At 42.9% G+C, this 19,770-nt stretch overlaps 1 protein-coding gene across 2 annotated transcripts in view; it reads right to left on the minus strand.

Annotated features, from left to right (window-relative positions):
• ZCCHC24 (zinc finger CCHC-type containing 24) overlaps positions 1–12,973 on the minus strand; it is a 106,071-nt gene extending 93,098 nt beyond the window's left edge. For both annotated transcript variants that reach the window (XM_066324126.1, XM_066324127.1), the window contains exon 1: positions 12,640–12,973. In XM_066324126.1, coding sequence (XP_066180223.1) covers positions 12,640–12,879 — 240 coding nt within the window. In that variant the 5' untranslated portion in view covers positions 12,880–12,973. The remainder of the gene's footprint in view (positions 1–12,639) is intronic.
• Positions 12,974–19,770: the final 6,797 nt, after the last annotated feature.

Below are 19,770 nucleotides of genomic sequence, written 5' to 3' on the forward strand. Positions count from 1 at the left end.
ATGCAACACAAGCAGAGCCAACCTATTTCTTTAAATGGCAGACAATACTACCTCTCACATAGTCTGATTTTGAGCTAGAACAGGAGAGAAAGGATTTGGCAGTGAAAGGGTTAGTGCTCTCGAGGAGCTGGAAAGACCACACTGCATGTCCTAATTACAAGACTCATCAGCTCAGCTGCAATGAATTCAGGATTTCCTTATCTTGCCACACTGGGGGGATGGGGAACCTGGTAGTAAAGCTTAGAAACTGCTTTGGTGGGAGGTTCGAGCTGATAACGTAAGTTTGTCTGTTTGTTTTTTTCCTTCCTATGAAACACGTTGATTTGATGGAATGTGAACCAAACTGAAAATCTTGTATTGTGTTTTCTGAAGGTAACCTCTTCGCCGGGTAGAATTTAAACTGCATCTGCTGGTGGTGTTGGGAAGCTAAGTTCCCTTTGTTATTTGTTTGCTCGGTGTTTCCAGTTAGAGGGCACGTAATCTGTAAGGTTGCAGTGTGGTCCTTTGTGAAAGAGGCAGCTATTGTCTTCTATAGCTTCCTCACTCTGATTTCCAGTTGGGTAACATACGAGAGTGACTCAAGAGTTCCAGTATCTCATTCACCTCTAAGATATTCTTAGTTACATGAATGATTGACTAATGCTCTTGATTCCCATGGCTGGGTCCCTGCCTTTCAGAAACATCTTTTGGGATTGATGTGTCAAGAGGTAGAAAAAGAAACCCTGAAACACTGGCTTTATCTCTTCAATTTCTTTTTTAGCTAGGGTACAGTGTTGAGAAGAAAGACAACTGTTGTGAATATGCAGTGAAACACTGAAGCAAATAAGAGGCAAGTCTTACTTTCCAAATTTCCCTTGGTACCTATAGCTACTGCTTTACCTATAAAGGTATTGTTTAACAGTTACCAGAAAGCACAGAGAGCACAAGAGTCTCTCAATTATGACATTTATGTCTGAAGATCTACTAGACATGCTGTTATCAATAAGCAACGACAACTTGTTTATGTGGGAATGGTATCCTCTTATTAGGCATGGACTGGAAAAGTAGAGGCATATCTGGGAAAACTAGTTTCTGCTCCAGGTTCAGTTGCTGGACTCTTAAGGCAGTGATAAAGATGAACCTATCCCCTAGTTACATAAAGCTAAAATAACTTGTTATGCTGGTTGATGGGGGCTGTATCTGGCCAGTGCATCTGTTTGATGCTCTAGAAGTTAATAGGATTTGTGCTTATGGTTCTCTCCACATCTGTAGTAATTGCACATACTGAAGTGAGGTCCTGTAGCACTTCAATCTTCCTACAACCTAGTCCAGTCATTGCTGCTTCCACAACATGAAATGGCCTGTAATTGAAAAGTAATGAGCAAAGAATTTTTGGTGACTTATTTTTGCATTAGTATGCCGCTGACCTAATAAAGCAAACAAAAATAAAACAGTATTAATGGACAGAGTTCAGTTTAAGTCAACAGACACCATGGCTGTTTGAAGGTTTTAGGAAAAGGAAGTTGGATTGCCCTGTCATTAGTACAAAACAGTAAGGTTTTCATACACTTGTAAATTGCAAATATTTTCCAGCCTGTATGACAGTAACCAGAATAGCCATGCTAATCATTAGCCCTGCACTGAAATATCAAAAGGTGCTAAAGCTATCAGCTTGGATTTTCACACAGATAAGAGCTGAGTGATCCCTGTGCTGTGTCATGGATAAAACAGTAGGATACACAAGTCATTGCCCTCACTCAGTTGCTACTTTCACGTTGGAGGAGATGAATATCTGAGCTACCCAAACGGTATTTCAGTCACTTGCATGTGTACTATACAAAACTTTACCCAAAGGCCCATATCTGTCTTACTTGCCAGTGTCCTGAGGCTTGCTTTTGATGTGGGCTTTATCCACAGGGCTGTGCAATATGTATAAAAGCACAATTGTTGTACCAGGAGACAACCATGTTTGGAGAAGAGCACTTAAAATCTGTGACTTCTCTGTGCTTCAGCTCTTCTCAAGTAGTTAAAACAGTTCCCTGGTTTGGTCCCTGAAGAAAACATCCAATGTAGAATCACAGAATAGAATCATGGAATTGTTTAGATTGGAAAAGACCTTTAAGATCATCATCAATGTTTATGGTCAACCCAAAGCCTTCTGAAAACAGAGGGATTAAAAGAAAATACTGTAATAAATTTAGTAGTATTAATTTGAGCCAGAAGAAATAGAGAAGTTTAATTACCAAGGCTGAACTGGAAAACCTCAAAAACTGCTCCTGTATGGCTTGTGTCTGCTTTAGCCCCTCTGATAAATTGGATACTTTTACAAAAAAACAGCTTAAGAGTTTGCTCAGTAACATTTTATCATTGGAAAACTGAAAGCCAAGCTCATCACTCAGTGAAGAAAATGTTTGCCTGGAGCAAGAAAAAAAAAGACTCAGGTTTCTGTTTCCTTCTGAAGTCAACTTTTAAGTCAGCTGTCAAAAAATCTGGTCTTTGGCCTGACTTTTAGTAAAATCTGAATTACTCAAGTTCTCATATAAAACCACAGAGAAATGCAGATTAGTCAAGTAAACCTTGATGCATTCTTAGGTAACTAGACTAGCCAAGTATATCTTAATTCATCCTTCTTCTCTGGGGGGTTTTAGACAAATACATGCCTATGTTAAACTGCTAACACTAATATCTACTAAATATTTTCAGAGATAGCACTAGGCCTTTCCCTCTGCAGAAACAGTATCTTAAGGAGGCAGCTACAAATGCAGTGTGACAAATGCCTGTGGTTGTGAAGCAAGTGATTGAAGGGCAGTCAATCTTTATCCAGCACATAGGTCTCTCTAATCTGGTTATTCCAAATCTGACAGCTCGATCAGGTTGTGATTGCTGAGATTCTGCAGAACAGAAGTGGGTGCAACACACTCCTCTGTGCGTGACTGGTGTGTACCTTCAATTACAGCAAGGCTGGAGAGCAACACAAGCCACCACCTTGCCTTGCTTTAGATCTGCTGGTCTTTAACTCTTGCATCCAAAGCTTTCAACGAGTTTCTTGAAAAACTCAAGTTTTCAACGAGATCTTAAAAAAGTCCTGCTCCCTGTGTACTGTGCAGTGGTAAAGTTATGCTGACAGATCAGGAATTCACCATCTCCAGGCTTGCTGGAGCTCAGGTAGGCCTTTTGGCTCTCTGCAAGTAGTGTGATGCTCCTTATTTCAGCCTCAGGGAAGGGTTTGCTGTGAATATCATTGAAGATGCTCATTTTACACAATGTGCAGGCACCTTAAAAAAGGCCTTTAAAGGTAGGTGTGGGAGAGGACAGAGATTTGCTCTGGTCAGAGGCATGCAGTCTTGAAGGAACTTTTTTAATCTTGCACCAAGTTCTGCAGGGTTCCTTTCCATCTGCTGAATGCCCAGCGACTGCCTGCTCATGTTAAAGACAAGCTCTAATGCATGAGCACTATATTAGGGACAATGAAAACCATTCAATGTGATAAATTACTTTAACACATCCCCCAGGAGCCCTGGATTCCCGGGCTGTCCCTTGGCTGCCTGCAGCAGGGTTTCCCTCGGCCACCAACCTCCGTGACCTTTGGGGAGAGGCCTTGGGGCCCCCCTGGCAGGTCCCTCTGTCCCTTTGGCCGAGACGGGGCTCTCCGGCGAGGACGAGGTTATGAAGGCTGTAGAGCATGAGGTGAGGGGAGAAACGGATGGACGTGTTTTGATCCCTGCACTTTCTGTTAACATCTCTGCTTCCTGCAGGAAATCTTGTCTCAATCTGACCTGCAGTCTGAAAAACAAGAGTCGAGTTTCCTCTCATTTGGTAGGTCTTTTGACACTCCAAATGCAAGAAAAATAACACCCGGAAATAGATATGTGCCTGTTCAAGGCACTCTTAGGAAAGCATTTACCTCCTGTGCAGCTCTTGCACGATGAAAGGTTTTGCTGAGAAATGTCCATTTTGGGTTAAACAGAACTCTAAGTCTGAGACAGTTTTGTTTATATCATTTACATTCAGTAATGCCTTCTTGGCACAGAAACTTGTGCGATGGCTGCCAAAGTTTAAAAGAGGCAAAGCTGAGGTCGCCGTCAGAGGTAGAAACAATACATCATCTGCCCAAAACGGGCCCCTCGCAATGCGCTGAGGGCCTCAGTTCCTGCACTCACGGGAAGACAAAAACTTTTATTAAATTGAATATAGTGAGGAAAATAAATTATTTCTGTGTACTAAATGACAGGCTGGAATTTCGTTTTGTGACTCCAGCTCTTAGATAGTTTTATCTACGTTTAAAGCTACCCTCTTAATCAACTGTGATACAACACAGCTTGAAGTGTTATATCAGCAAGCAGACCTAAAACATCACAATCTGCTTCAGATAAATTATAAAATAACAACTGAGAAATCTGGTTTCAGAGTGGATTTTAGGCTTTTTTTTTTCTTCCCATGCTGTGACTGTTAGAGGGATGAATCTATTATTCTACTAATTTCAGTTGCGATTGTATGTTGGAGAAAGGTGGTGATATAACAACACCTCTGTATTTCAAGGATCACTGATGCTCAAACCATCTTAAAAATTCTTCCCAGTCCTCTGTTTTCAGGAATGACTGTACAATAGATCTTTTGCTTTCCTTTTAACCACATGTATCCACAGCCCTAATGACTACTCACAAAACAGCTGCCAAGCAGGCTCCCTTAGTGCGAAGAAATATAGGCTGCAACTCCCCTGCAAAAATCATGGAGATACCTGGAACTCCTTGAAGCAAGAGGAATCTATGAGAGCAAGCTGATCCCCTTAAAGTGTTCACTTGCTTGGCAGTTAGCTGGATGACACATAGATAGAGATTTCCAGGTACCAACAATCCTTCTATGTAGGGTATTGCACCTGTGTTCATTGAAAAGAGACACCAAACCCTGCCACATGCAGGGAGTAGGTGTGAGTGGCCAGTCAATATAGCAGGAATTTACCTCTACTTTGCATATGAGCTCAAGTCCTGGATCATGAGGGCATTTGCTAATCTTCAAAATAATTTGTTGAAACACAAAATGTATTTCTTAAGAAACAGGTTTGGAAGACCAGGCAGCAGTTCTCCCATCAGCAGCAGTTGAAAGAGAGGAAAAAAAAGGGTCTACGTGAGGCTCCTAAAATTCTTCTTAGTCAAAGTATTGGACTTGTTGCTATTTGCTTTCACCAAAACACATGACAGAAAGTAAGGGGCTAGGCTTGCGATATGTTTAAAACTTAAAACCCACCAAAACTCCCCACAGCTGTACTGGCCTGTCTAGACAATGAGGGACATGGAAAAAGCCCAGGACTCGTAACCCTGCATTTATTCTGCTTTCTTCACACGAATCTGTCTATAATTTTAGATTCTACTTTTAGTAGATCACAAATTGTTTGCTATGGTTCTGAGAATAAGAACCGACCTGCAGGAAAAATGAAGTGATCTAAGCTTTTACACTTATGAAATACTGTCTGTCTGAATTAAGTCAGCATTACTGTAAGGTTTGAATAGCTTTGTAAAATTTAATTAGTTGCTTTGATCTATTATAATTACTCTGGAACCCACACAGAACCTAAGTAAACCATGAGGAAAAGACTTACATTCTCTCCATTTAATTTAATCATTTCATTGTGGCTTTCTAAAAGAGGGAAAGCAATTCCAGAGGGTACCAAAATGGGCATCGGGTCGTTGGCAATTCTCCTGGGCAAAAGAAACTGGGGAGAGGTACGGGTATTGATTGTGACATTCCATTTTCTGAACAGATTAATGAAAGGTGATACCCAGCACCATTTTTGGGGTAGTATGTATGCATCTCATTTGGGTACCAGGATACAGTTGCTTTTGTTTCTTTGCAAATACATATTATCAGAATTATATTATTTGGCTTTGTAATATCTGTGCCTGCACCTTTTGGAAACTGCAGCATGTCATCATTTTTCATGCTTCTTAAAGCAGCATGGAAAAGATTCCTCTGGTCTTAGATTTGAATTTCACTTAAATCGTGTTTCAAAGTCCTTTTATGGTGCACTTAAATTCTGATCTTCTGATCTAAAAAATTTTCCTTGGCGTTAATCCTCACCTAGCATCTGGCAGTAAAATGCAATCTTTTCTTCTAGTTGTCAATTACCAAAGTAACAGGACCATCCCTACAAGTTGTTTGTTATCTATCTTGTACAAGTACACAAAATCCCCCAAGCAAAACAACAAAACCACAAAGGCCTGGGTGAGGGGGAGAGGGGATTGGCTTTGAGATAAAAGCAGCTTAATACACATCTTGGTTATAATTCATTCCATAGACTTCATAAATTAATATGTTGGTTCAAGTTAGACTCGGTTGTCTGATCATTTGTGCAGTTCACTGGAGAAGGATCTTCCTTCTCTGTTCTGAATAACTGAGTCTGTGTCTGCAGAGCAAAAGAGGAGTGGATGAAAAATCATTACCCAACACACAGTTACATCATTCCTTTGTTTGGGTGCTTTGGCATGGAAGACACTGTAAACGCATAAAATAACTGTAAATGAAAGCTCTGTGTATAAAATATAACTGTAACAAGAATTCTACATCCTTTTGCCTCCAGTTATAGGTTGGTGTATTTTTCTTTTCTATATACCTTTCTATATACTTTTTTTCAAGATGTGAATGTATTTGTGAGGCAGAAAAAGTATGCCAGTGCTCCTCTCATTGAGGAGTGTGCATAGATATAAAATCCCAAGCAATTTAAAAGAGTTGGCAGTGATTTTCAGCTGATCAGAAATAATAAATATAATTGGTCTATCTTCTGTTGCTTGATTTTTTTCTTTTTCAAGCTATCAAAAAGAAATCAGTAGTGAAGCAGAAAGCGTATATTCTTCCTGAAGACTTGATTGACTTTCAGCAATTAACATTTTAGTTCTCACCAGCTTTCCAAGCCTGGCTGTGATTGTGATGTGAATGCAAGTAGTTGCAGATTACCATGGTGGATAATTCTTTGAGTGTAAATAAATTAAAGCCCAGGTGTAGGTCGTGTTTGCATTAGTTAAAGCTCGAGGTAGGGCAGGTGTGCTGTAGAGCTACAGCAGCGTTTGCTGGAGGCAGGGGCAGTTTGTGAGTCAGGAGGCACAACAGAAGAGGCTCTGGCTGTTGGGTGTAAATTCAACACATTTTCTTCTTACTTCTGGGAACTTTCTGCTGTTCTTAGTCAGGTAAGGAAGCCAGAATAAAAGCAACATAATTGTATTTAGAATGTTTTCTTTGGTGAACCAAATTTGGCTCCTCTGCATTTTTTCCTGCAATCAAATTGCTAGTAGGTAATTCAGAGTAAGTGTCAAGAATAAGAAGAGTATCTGCTACACGCAGTACTGTCCACTTACAAAAACACACACAAACAAAACTTAATCCTGGACAATAGAGAAGCTTAAAGCCATACCTAGGTGATACAAATGGAAGAGTGTAATTTGGATAACAGCTGGAGTTTCACACTTTTTATACAAGATATAGATCTTATTTTCAGATCTACTTCCTATAGTACATTCATACATGGGGCTTTTATTTCCCTGGCAAACATGGGTGCTTTCCAAAGATTACAGAAGTAGCAAAGCAGGAGGCCACAGCTGCAAAGATAAGAACAAGGAGCAAAAGAGAATGCTTATAGACATCAACCCTTGAATTTTTGCATTTTAAAGTATATGTCCAATTTGAATTGGAAACAGAATAGTTGTTAGCTCAAAAACCTGTAACAGGATCTAAGATTCTGAGACCCATATACAGTGGGCTGTGAAAGCTGCACTTTGTGTGCTGAAGCTGCATCATCAAAAGGGCTCTGGAGCTGCCTTGTATAGGGAGGACAGAGGCTGGTGTTGCCAAGATCTCCAAATGCACGCCCTCCTCTGATTAAGAGGATTCAGCTCCCTGTAATCTTATATGAGAACTGAGGTGAGAATTGACATTTAACTTCTTGAAAAGCATTTTGGAATTACTTGTTTGGCACTTTAAGTAGCCACAAAATATTATGAGTGTACAATCATCCTGAGGCAACTGAGTTCCTGTAACACAGGAATTGTTGTGTTAGTCCCCTTTCATTAAAATTTGGAGACAGTTAAGGGCACTCCAGTGTTGGTACTTACACAAAGAATAGTGAGAAAAAAAACTCAAATTGGGAAATAAATTGAATAATAATCATTATTATTAAAGGACACGTTCAGGTACTGTAGACGGTGCTGCTCTGTCAGTCTGTAGCTGAGAAAACAAGAAGTCCTCACTTGAGTGCCTAGCACATTAAGTACCCTGTGGATCAAAAACATGCTCTGTTTTAGCATAACTAATAATGTTACACAAAATTAAACAAATTGGACTTGTTTTGGAGCATATGGCAATTTCTGCTAACCTGCATCTCTGTTGAGTTTGCCTTCAGACCATACTGGTTGTGAGCAGCCTCTTCAAAGGCATTTAGTTTTCTCTTTTAAATCATTTAATCATGGCTGTTCTCAAAGATATTGCACTTAATTTAGGGGGCCAATGGACTGATCTGGTATGGCAATCCTTGTATTCTTACGATACTAAGAGAATGGAGATGTTCTTTAATCTCATAATTATCCTCCAAATTACTTCATCTAGGCCAAATAACAGATCTCCATCAAGTACCAGCCTAGTGCATACCCTCTAATTCTGTGAAAGACAGACGGACAGCTAGTTTGCCTGATAAAATATATTCTCTGTAGAACTGCCAATTTTCTTCCCTACATTTTTGTTCTTCCAGTTTCATCAGTATGTGTTATCTTCTGAATGTCATTGTCTTCTTTGGGAAGTTACCTAATCTATCCCATTGCTTTAGACCTGCTTCTGTTTCACAGTTATAACACAGAATGTTATTTTCTGCAGCACACTGTAAACTTTTTTTAACTCTACACATTTTTCTTCCCAAGCAAGTGTTCCATACTTTACTGTAGCAAACTGAAATAGCTGGGGTGTTCTCATTCCCAGTTAGTTCACCTCTTGCCTATAAGGATTGATCTGTAACTCTCCAAGCCAGAAACATGAAAATGGTGATTATTTTCTCATCTGCTATGTGCAGTTACTTGTGTTTAAATAAAATCTGGTTTAGATGCAGAAAGTGGCTGTCATACAGGTTTCTAGAAGGAATTTTGCTCTTGAAAGACAGAGTAGAGAAAAACATTTAACTATTATATTATGATATTTTCTAGTTACTGCTTGCTGTCTCCTCTTGACCAAAGACAGCATTGACCTGGTAGGATGCCCCCTGTTAGTGTAGGAAAATACCTTATGAGTCTCTCGCCCCCTTACTCCAGGTTTTTCAGTTATACCCCTCAATGACAAAGCCACAGATACCTGGCTGTGTCTCAAAGGCGTTAAATTCCATGTAACCAGCCTCACAACAAAGCCTCAAATACTTGGCTCTGATGGATGGTGTTATAATGAGGGTGGAGCTCAGTTCAGTGGCCAGTTTATTGCATCTTAATGGTCTAACATGCTTTTATTTCATATCTAGGACAACAAATGCTGCCATAAAGTTTGGTTTAAAGCAGGCCTGTTTTGCAAAATGAGTCCTGCATACGGAACAAAACGCTCATTGTTGCTTTACTGTTTAAACCTTTATTATTGCTTTTTTTTTCTTGGTACAATGGGCTTTTATGCACCAAACAGCTGTGTTCATCATGTTTATTTAGAAGGCATCCATTGTAGTGGAAAAAGTCTGGAGGACAAAAATCTTGAAGTACAAGACTTATTCTGTGGGTGCTGGCACTTTTTTTTTTTCTGTCCTTTGGTCAGTATGCAAGTCACATACACAGGCACTGCCATGCAGACTTGCAAACCGGGTATAATAGCAACTTTTCACAAGTGCTGTCTCTTATTCCAAGGGTTCTTCTCCAGAAATCTTCAATTGCAAGGCAACATACAGGACACACAACTATTTTACACCCTATGATCCTATCATTTCTCAATCTGTTGCTATTTTGGACCCTCATTAGGTCACTTTCCAAATATTGTGTACAGCTATGTGTCAATCATTGTCACAGCTTGGCTCCAGGCTAAGCCAACCCAGGACAAAACCATGAGGGGGAAAAAAAATGCCAACCAGAGCAAGCACTGTGTAGAAAACAGTCAACAGTTTAACTGTGGAAAGCTATGTGTTGTTCCAAAGATAGCATAAGCCCACTTGCTGCAAAACCAGCATACAGTACTAATGCTCTCCAAAATAATTTTACGTGGTTGAAATATGTAGTGTATACCCAATGGCATCTGCAAATAAACAGATGTTAGAATCTCAAGAATTAAGAGCATGACATTGTCGGAAACTCTTGGATGACTCCTGCCAAAAAGCAGTCTAGTTTCCAGTTTCTGGAAAGAACAGAGCATCTAACATATTGACAGAACTTCTTTTGAGCAACAGTATCTCTAGCACCTTCTAAACCCTTGAATGAAAGCTGCTGTATAAGCAGGCAGTGTTAGCCTGGGAAATTAGAGGGTTCCCTACTTCCTTCAGGGTATATCCAGCAGGGCAGATGCATTCCCATACCACAGGAGATAGCTGTGCTCCTTTCCCTCTTTTCAGGCGACCACATAGTTCAGGTAAATACTGGAAACGTATTTACCAACGGCCACATAGTCAGTGCTATCATCACAGGCTGGAAAATGAATGGCAACAAACTAACACGTTTTATCTTTTAAAAATAGTAAAGTATCTATATAGAATGAAATGGCTTCTTATTTCCTGAATGGTGAATGCTCTTGACTTTCTACAGAGCCAGCATTCTCAGTTGCTGCTGTTGTTCATGTGCCTCAGGAAACTGTAATGAGGTTAAAAAGAGCAGAATAAAGTCACAGCTTGTGGATGATAGGAATCCACACAGAAGGTGACTTCTGGGATCTGAAAACAGCACAGCTGGGGGGAGGCTGCACACGGACTGACGGCTTTAGTTGGGGCAGAGACAGGGGCCTGAGGATGGCCTGGCATAGCAGGGAAATTATTTTGTAGAAGAAAGAAAAAAGGGTAGGGGGAAAAAATGGAAAGAACTACGAGCCAAGTGGAAAGGGAGTGTGACAAAAGGATTAGCCCCTACTTGCACAGAGTATAGTAGAAGCCGAAAATGAACTCGGGAAACTGACAGGAAGAGAAAACTGTTTCTCAGAGACTGTTTCAAAGGCTTCCTGAATGCAGACTCCATTTACTTGTTTCTTCCTTTTTCTCCCAAAAAATAAAGGACCTGCTGTGAGCAGAATAAATCCCAACTCCAACAAACACGGGCCTGAACAGAGTCCCCATCTGGAATCCATGCTGGCTGAACTCCTGGAGTCTTGCTGCTACCTGGGTACCATAAAGCTTGTAAGCCAAGCAGGAAGGGGCAAAATCTACAATTTGTCATCAACAGGTAGCCAATAAATTGCACGGCCTGCTAATCTTTTTGGAAAATCAATGTGCTTGTTAGGTCTATATGTTGTTAAACTGCCTGTCATGTCATGCTTAATAAGACTTAATCAGGTTGAACGGGTTTCGAACCACATATTCTCAAAAATAGTGCCTATTTTGAGACTGGATGTCCTTTGCTAAATTCTTAAAGGATAAAGAATTTCTAATTAAAGGAAAATGTGTCTATATAACTCTGGCTCTTAACTGTTAGCAGCTCTATTATGAGAACAGTTGGGGAATTTGGTTTTAATTAATAACTCTATAACTTTTCTGACAGAACAGAAGGGTGTATGTTGACTGAGAATACATTTTAAGTCGATGTTTGACATAAAAGGTGGTAGAAGGACTTTGAAATGTCATTCTGTGGGAAGCACCAGAGCAGGTTGGGATGTATAGTCCGTCTGACCATATCAAACACAGCCGCTGTTGAATGCCTCCGGCAAGAGTCCCACAGTAGGGTGCCAAACTGAAGCTGGATCTTTTCTGGAGAGGCTGGGAGCTGTGGTGTGTGAGGTGCCACCTTGCAGTATCTCCACACATGTGAAATCCCTCCAATGCAGAAGTGCTTGACCTCAACAACTTCCTGTGACAGGGAGTTCCACAGCGAATTGTCTTCGCATACCCCAGTTTTTTAGCTTCCTTCCCTTTGGTTACATTTAGTCTTGTTTTGCGTTACGAAACGTGCACAGAACTTTTTTCGCTGTTTTTATCACGTTCCTGTTTATATCTCTTCCTTTCAAAGAGTGCCTGCTTTTGATCTCTCATAAGCCATATGTATTCTTGTATCAAGCTCTAAAGTAACACTTTAGGGGAGGAAAGAAAAGGGGAGGGGGAGGGAGGCGGCGGCAGCGGCGGCGGTGGTATTTTTGCACGTTATGACGGATGTAGCACTTTTTGCGCGTCCTGCCCCCGTCCCTCCGGCCGCGCACGGGAAATCCGTGTAACCATTGACCAGACTGTCAACACGGGCGCCCCGCGCCGCCGGCGGGCGGCGGGAGGCGGCGGCGGCCGCGCCAACACCGCGGCGGCGCCTCGCCCCGGCCCGGCAGCGGGACGGGCAGCGGGGAGCGCCGGGCGGGAAGGGGCCGGCCGGGCAGCGGGACAAGGAGCCTGCGCGGGCCCGGCGGGCGGCGGGGCTGCCCCGCTCCGGGCGGGCTCGGTGCCGGCCCGGGGAAGGGGGCAGGAGGCTGCCGAGGCATCATGGCGGTTGTGGCCCGGGGGGGCCGGGGGCTGCGCGCCGGGCGGCGCGGCGGACTCACCTCGCTCCGCTGGAGCTGGAAGAAGCTGTTGAGATAGCTGGAGCTGAGCGAGGAGCCCAGCTCCGGGGTGCTCTTGGTGTAGCCGAGGTCGGGGTGCTGGGACGAGGAGGGCTCGGGTCTGAAGGCATCGAAGGCGCTGGCCTGGTGCGTGTCTTGCAGCGAGAGATAGACCCAGTTGAGGAGCTGGGCGGGCTGGTACACGGACGCGGCGCTGGTGTCGATGGTTGACAACAAGCTCATCTTTCCCCCCGGCTCTGCCGGCGCGGCTGGCCCCGCGGTGCCGGTCCCCCTCCCCGCGCTCCGGCAGTGCCGCTCTCCCGTCGCTGCCCGGGGCGCTTCCTCCTGGCCGCCCGGAGGAGAGGACGGGCCGGGGGCTCGCTGCCGCGCCCCGCGCCGCTCTCGCTCCCCTAAGGCCGGCGGCGCCCGCGCAGCCCCAGCGCTCCGCGCAGCACGGGCATCGCTGCCGCCGCCCGCGGGCTCCGCAGGAAACTTTGTGCGCGCTCCGTCCCGCCCGGCCGGTGCCTGCCCCGCTATCTGTCTTTATTCCCACTCTCGCAGGCAGCGGCGGGGAGGGGCTGCCGGCGCTCCGGCGGCGGCGCCGCGCCCCCATAGGCCTCCCGGCCGCCGCGGGGGTGCAGGGGCGTCCCGGCGCCGCTCCGCCCCCGCCCGGCCCGCCCGAGCGCGGACAGAGCGCCCTGTGCCGCGGAGGTCCCGCTGCCGGCCGCGGGTGTCCCCGCGCCGCTGGCCGCTCGCCCGCCTGGGTCGCGCCGGCTCCTCGCTCGCTCCCCGGCCTCCCTTCCTTTTCCTCCTTCCTTAAAACACGCGCAAAGCCCTCCCGAGGGCTCCTCGCTGGGCCCTTTTGGGCTTGTTTTTAACTCGACAAATTTCGCTCGGCTGTTGTCAGCCCGCCCTCCCTTTTTGCTCTCCTTTCTGTTTCTTGCTGGTGCTGGGAGTTCATTGCGATCTGAGGTTCCTTCTCGTTAAATCTCTGACAGAGTTTACGAAGCCCTGCGCGGGCGCTGAGGTTGTGCCAAGCCGTGCGGAGTTAGGGTTTTCCAAATAAGGCAGACAAGCGGCGCGATGCTCCCTTTGAAATCCATCTAGGTAGCCCTGGCGTGGGCTCTTGGGGAGCCTGGCTGCGGTGGGATACCCGGGAGTTAAAGCTGAGTAGGCCTTTTAAGGAGTCGGTAGCACAAAAGAGGATGATGAATGATTCCTGTTTTAGGAAGGAGCCTGAGTAATTACAGTTCATAAACTCTTCCCTGCTGCCTCCCCTGCGATGAGTGGAACAGGGCAGCTATTTCTCGCTTCGGTACAAACACTGTAGTAATCAAACTGGGAGTTTTCAAAGGAGCTCCCAGGAGGTAACTTAAAAACTTGATCATAGCTCCTTGTGCTCTTTGCTGAGCGACAAAAGGGTAAAAGTTAATGTGTCTTCCCAGTATGGTTTTGGGGAGGGGGAAAAAAGCCTTCATTACTTAGATAACAGGAAAAAAGGTCTTCAAAACATCAAAGTTGGCATTTTGGTTTGCTGTAACAATCCATACGTCTCTGCCGAGATAGGAGAAAAGTCGCTGTTCTGAAAAGGCATGGTTACAAGCAACAGAAAATGAGGGTCAGCGTACGCACGGTAGAAAATGCTGTTCAGTTGTCAGAGGCAAACACCAAAGATGGATGCATTCAACTTTTGAGAGCTGCTAGTTAGGGCAGCAAAGCTATCTGCTTGCAGGAGTTTAAATGCAGGTGAAGATTCTAACTTTTCAGAGCTGCAAGGTCAAGCTTAGAACAGCAGAATCAAACTGAATTTCTTTAGTGAGGCTATTTTTTTTTCTTTAACATGTGTACCTCAGCATGAGAAGGAACAAACTTCTACCAGTGTAAAGGGTCTTTCTTTATACTCTGTCCACAACAGAGATCATAACAGAAGAATTCAGTCAAGTTACATCAGTTGCATAGTGTTTTGAAGAAGGAAAAGGTGGATGAGATTTAATAAATTGTGGAGAAGGATTTTCTATGATTTGCTGATAAATGAAGAAAACCCCCAAGAAACAGGTATCACATCTGAGGAACATGCCTTTCTGGCAGAGGGTATTTAAAAAGTCAGGATATGGTAGAGTCTAGAAGGAGGAACTAGACTGAAGCTGCTTGTTTTGTTGTTGTGGAGTTGTTTAGATTTTTTTGTAGGCATACTAATTCCTTCCTTAGAGACAATTTCTATTATCAGTTCCCTTTTTTACTTGCTAAGTTAAATACATGTATTTTTATTTGGTTGTTCCACTGTTCACTCTGTTTAGTAAGATGCTGTGAAGAAAATGGGAATTCTGAACAGGCAGAAAATATAACAAGGTTTTTGGACCAATAGAGGTCAAAAGCAGAGATCAAAATAAAGAGTGATCAAGGTGATGTAATGTTTTGGATGAAGAGTTTTTGGTATATTTTCATACCTTCCCTCCTAAACTGAATATAGCTCTCATTGTAGGTGTTGGATTGCTTTATTTAGACAACACAGTAGGGATTGCTGTGGGGCAAGGGAAGGGGGATTTAGGGTGCATTTATTGCAGCAGCTGCATTCATGGATGCAGCAACCCCTTATGATGTGAGGGGTACTGTGCACTTCCCCAGGTGCACTTGAACACTGAGAGTTTTGACTGTCATTTCCCCTTGACTGTAGCCCTGGTGGGTTCTAGTAACCACGCAGAGGAATGAGGAAATTGAATGGATGCTTTGTTTGGCGTATCAGGAAAGGGAAAGGCTGCAAATGCATGCATAATGAGGAGCTCAACTGAAAGGCACACACTCTGAGGTTCAGTTGTCATCCTGGTCTCCTGTACAATTTCTTCTGGAAAATAGTTTCAGGCAGTTCCTTCCCATTTCTGGATTTAATACTGCTCTTAGCTTGGCAAAATGCTGCTGCCACACTTGTTCCAGGCCACCTAAGTTCCAAGATAGCATTTTTTTTTTTCATTGGAAGTCCACTCTTTACCTCTGGGAGTCATAGATAAGTAGGAAGAAGATGGATACAAATGATCTGTTAAACAGAGAAGTGACAGTGCAGAAGAAGGTGCTAAGGTCAATTATATCTATTCTTCTCAGAAATACCTGAGACAAAAGTGCCCAACAAGGTAGTCTGATGGCTTTGAAATATCTTCCAGATATGCACAATATCTTCCTATTGATTATTTTGGGCTGGAGTATAAGTGACATCAACTACTTGGATTTTGCCTTGTGTTGCCTGAAATCTATCAATCCTCTTGGTTTTACTTATGAGTACTACTAATGAAGTAAAAAAAAACAACTGGAACTTTGATGTTAAACTTTGAATAAATGGAATGGCTTAAGTGACTTGGAAAATAGAAGCTTTGAAACAAGTCAAAGGCGAACACAGAGACAAGATTCAGCTGCTTCAGTCCTATTGTTTAAGTAGTGGGTCATCATGTAATTTATCCAAAATCTCCTTATAACTGCTCACTCAGCCTGTCCCCTTAGTGATCTGCACATCCTGTGGCTGCACCCTTCCCACGGCATCTTTGCAAGAGTGAGGAATGTAATTTTCCACTTCTGGCCAGGACTTGTTTCATAATCTAATGTATTTATGTTCTTGCTTGCAGTGTTCATACCTTTAGATGATGTCAGCCTTTAAGCTATATGTATGATTTCAATTTTTTTTAAGAAAATTTTTATGGTCCTCCATATTTTAAAAATTAATGTGCCTTACTACAAATTTCCTAGATTCTTGTGCTTTTTAAATGTTTCTTGGTCTGAATTGCTGTCTTCTTAGTCATCTCCTAGATTAGATGGGGCTCCAGGAGGAAAATAGAATGAATTCCCAAAACTGCCAGTGAGACTAGAGAACATGGGTAACTTGAACCCACTGTATTCTCCAGTTTCTGTAATCAGGATATACATAATGCAATAGGCTGTTCATCTGCAATGTAGCTGGAATATTCCAAATGAATGTTTTTCATCTGCTGCAGCAGAGATTTTTATCTTATTATGAAGTAATTCTGCTGCGCGGTGGAAACTGTGTAAGCACTCTTCGAATTATGAGAAGGCATTTCAGCAGCGTTGTAAACTTTGAAAGCACATCTGCATGTGGCATTTGTGAATTATGGATGTTAAAACCACTTGTGCTCACTGTGTAGGTACAACAGTTCCACTGCCAGCAGCAAAATGTAGCATAAACCTAAGTTTATGGTCTAAGTGAGTCTGGCAAATGCTCATGGTGGCTATGTAACACCGTGGATTTTTGTACCTATCTAAAGGATCAGCTGCAACCCACTGCTTAGGTACAAAAGCAAAAACTCCTGTTTTCTTCCTCCTATAGCTTTGACATGGAAAATCCTGGAAATATATGGATATGAAGGCACAGTTCATCCATATGTAGTAAATATATACCACATGCAGTAACGATCTGCTGTGGATAGTGTGTGAAGCACAATTCCTGCAAGACTGTCTCAAACCACCAAGTAGGTAATTGGTGTAACAGATCCTCTTGGAGCACAGATTCTGCACCTGGCCAGTTTTGTGGTTTTACGTCTTGGGGCCTTCTTGCTTGCTCTCTGTTAAGATGTCAGTGTAGTACTGAGTAATTGCATGAAATAAGCCCTGGATCTGAGTAGCTGTGTGAAAAATAGTGGTTTGATCTTTCTGTGTTGTTTTACAAAGCTTCCTGTACCTTCTTCAACTGCAGCGCAGTCATCTGAATTGTTCCATTATTTCAGTTTTGAAAGGCAGTATCTCCTTTTTTCTAGTACTGATCTAAAAGTTCAGCATCCATGTCCAAAACAGTAGCTGAGGTATCTTGTTCCTTCTCCTTAGCCCGTATCAAACCCTTTCACTTGCTTGGCCCAGCAATCCAAGAGAGAGAGTCCAAGGAGAAGAGCAGTAGCAGTTAGGGTACAGGGGAGCCCATCTGCCTTGCCTGCAAGTGTCTGCTTTGGATCAGCTGCTGATGCTTGCTTCTACAGCCAGAGACATGGCAGGCAAGTGGGAGGCCCAGGGATTTTGTGTCACCTGGGGATCGCTCTAATCTGCCTTACGCTGTAGGAGACCCTTAACTGAGAGTTAAATGACCTCAGTGCTTTGTAACTCATTCCCAGCTGAAGAATAAGTTAGGTGCTATTTATGGAGCCCTTAATGGCCTTGGTGTTAATGCAATAAAAATTCTCAAGCAACTACCTAAGAAGGGAAAGGAGCACTCTTTACCTGATCTTTTTGAAAATGCATTGAGGGTTTCATTTGCATATTTTTGTGTGTCCCTTTACTGCATATAGTATCTCTGCCCATCTACTTCTCTCACCAAATCCATGGTACTGCAGGCTCCGGGAGGCAGAGATAGTGCCTAATTGTTTGCCACTTCTCTGTTTTTCCCTAGGAGCTCAACCAGGTTTTTTCTTCCAATAACTATAAACCCTGCTTGTTGAGGTAGAACAAGGCTTTGAGCTAGAGCAACTGCAGGAGACAAAAAAGAATGTCAGAGATGAAGGTATATGAAATGGTGATTAGAGGATGGCACAGGCCCTAGTGGTAAAGAGGAGATGAAAAGAGGGAAGTGTTGTGACCTGCAGACAGAGTGGCTGTGGTGGGATTGGAAGCTGGGATTGTATCTACAATTATTTTTGATTAATAGAGTGTTTGACTTCTATTTGGGATGGTCCGTAAGTTAGATCAGGTCTGGAAGCAGTATTTTATTCATGGTATGGGAATCTGCTGGCACTTCAGCCATCAAAGACCATACTGCTACCGCTTGTGTCAGCATTGCACTCTCACTAATTTCTTCTTAATGCTTTCTTTACATACCCAGAATTGTCTGTGGGTTTGCTTTTTCTGTTTTATCCCTTCTTTCTGTTAGTCTGGATAACAGAATGACTTATTTGTTCATGAGTATGTATACCTTACCCATGCTGAGCTGCCTTGTTAATTCTGGAGTAGCCTAGAATTAGTTGCCAATATTAATTGGCACTAACCTTGTTGCAGGAAAGTTTGTTTCCTAGGTACTTTGAGTCAGCACAATATTTATATCAGACTTGGAAACTCTCCAAGCAGGTTTCAGGCTATTCTTTAAATAAAAGGAATGAACTGCAGATGGCTGAAGATACAAGGTTATTATTTTCTGAAACTTGGACCTCTGTCTCGCACAAGGGCTCAATTCTCGCCTCAGCACACCTCACACACCTACAGAATTCACCAGGACCATCAGCTTTTGAGCTGTGTGCTGCAGGCAGTGGAATGACTACAGTGGTGCAGTAACTACCCATCCTTTTACAGCTCTGTGTAGGAAGAAGGTTCCCTGCTACCATCCCACCAAAGGCCTAAAAGTCATTAGTTTTTATAACACATATGTGCTGTACAGGTTTTGGATTAGATTTGGATCAGTCCAGGATATGGTTTTATGAGAACAATGATATTGGTGCTGACATGAATATGGACTAAACAATTCTAGTAAAAAGCTCTTTTCCGTGTATATACATCTGTCAATCATAGATAAAAATCACAGTGATATTACATAAGTTAGCATTGCTAATGGAACACTAGAACCACTTCAAAACATTAAAAACTGTCCTCTTCCCTTTTAATCCAGGGTTTTTTTTCCACCTCTATTAATACAATTGACGAACATCATTCTCTCTCACACATATGTCTTGTTTAGTAGAAGCAGTACATTCCAGTCACTCACCAAGAAAAATTACATATTCACAGGGAAAAAACTGCTCTTTCAAAGCCTGTGTAGAAACAGTTCTTGGTATAAAGTTGCTTGTCTCTACTCATGTTAGCCTAATTTAATTCAACTGAAGACAAAGCATGAATTTCTAGCAAGACATTTTCTTTTTTTCTTCAATGCAATCCTAACAAAAATTGAGTTATAGTGAAGATTACAGTAAATAAATGAACCAGAGGGGTCTAGGCATGAATGCCTTAAGGAAAAGTATACCACACTTCTTGGTATAAAACTGGAATGTTTTGTATCATATCATTCTTATGGAAATTTTTCTTGCCTGCTAGCATGAAACTTTATTTTTATGCTCTGTGTTGGCCTAAACACTGCTGCAGACCCTTACAATGAACCTCTTAAGTTAAGACTGGTGCCAACCCACGAGTACTGACCTGACCCTGTCCGGTGCAGCGAGACAA

This window comes from Sylvia atricapilla, chromosome 8 (assembly GCF_009819655.1).
Source record: "Sylvia atricapilla isolate bSylAtr1 chromosome 8, bSylAtr1.pri, whole genome shotgun sequence".
Taxonomy (NCBI): domain Eukaryota; kingdom Metazoa; phylum Chordata; class Aves; order Passeriformes; family Sylviidae; genus Sylvia; species Sylvia atricapilla.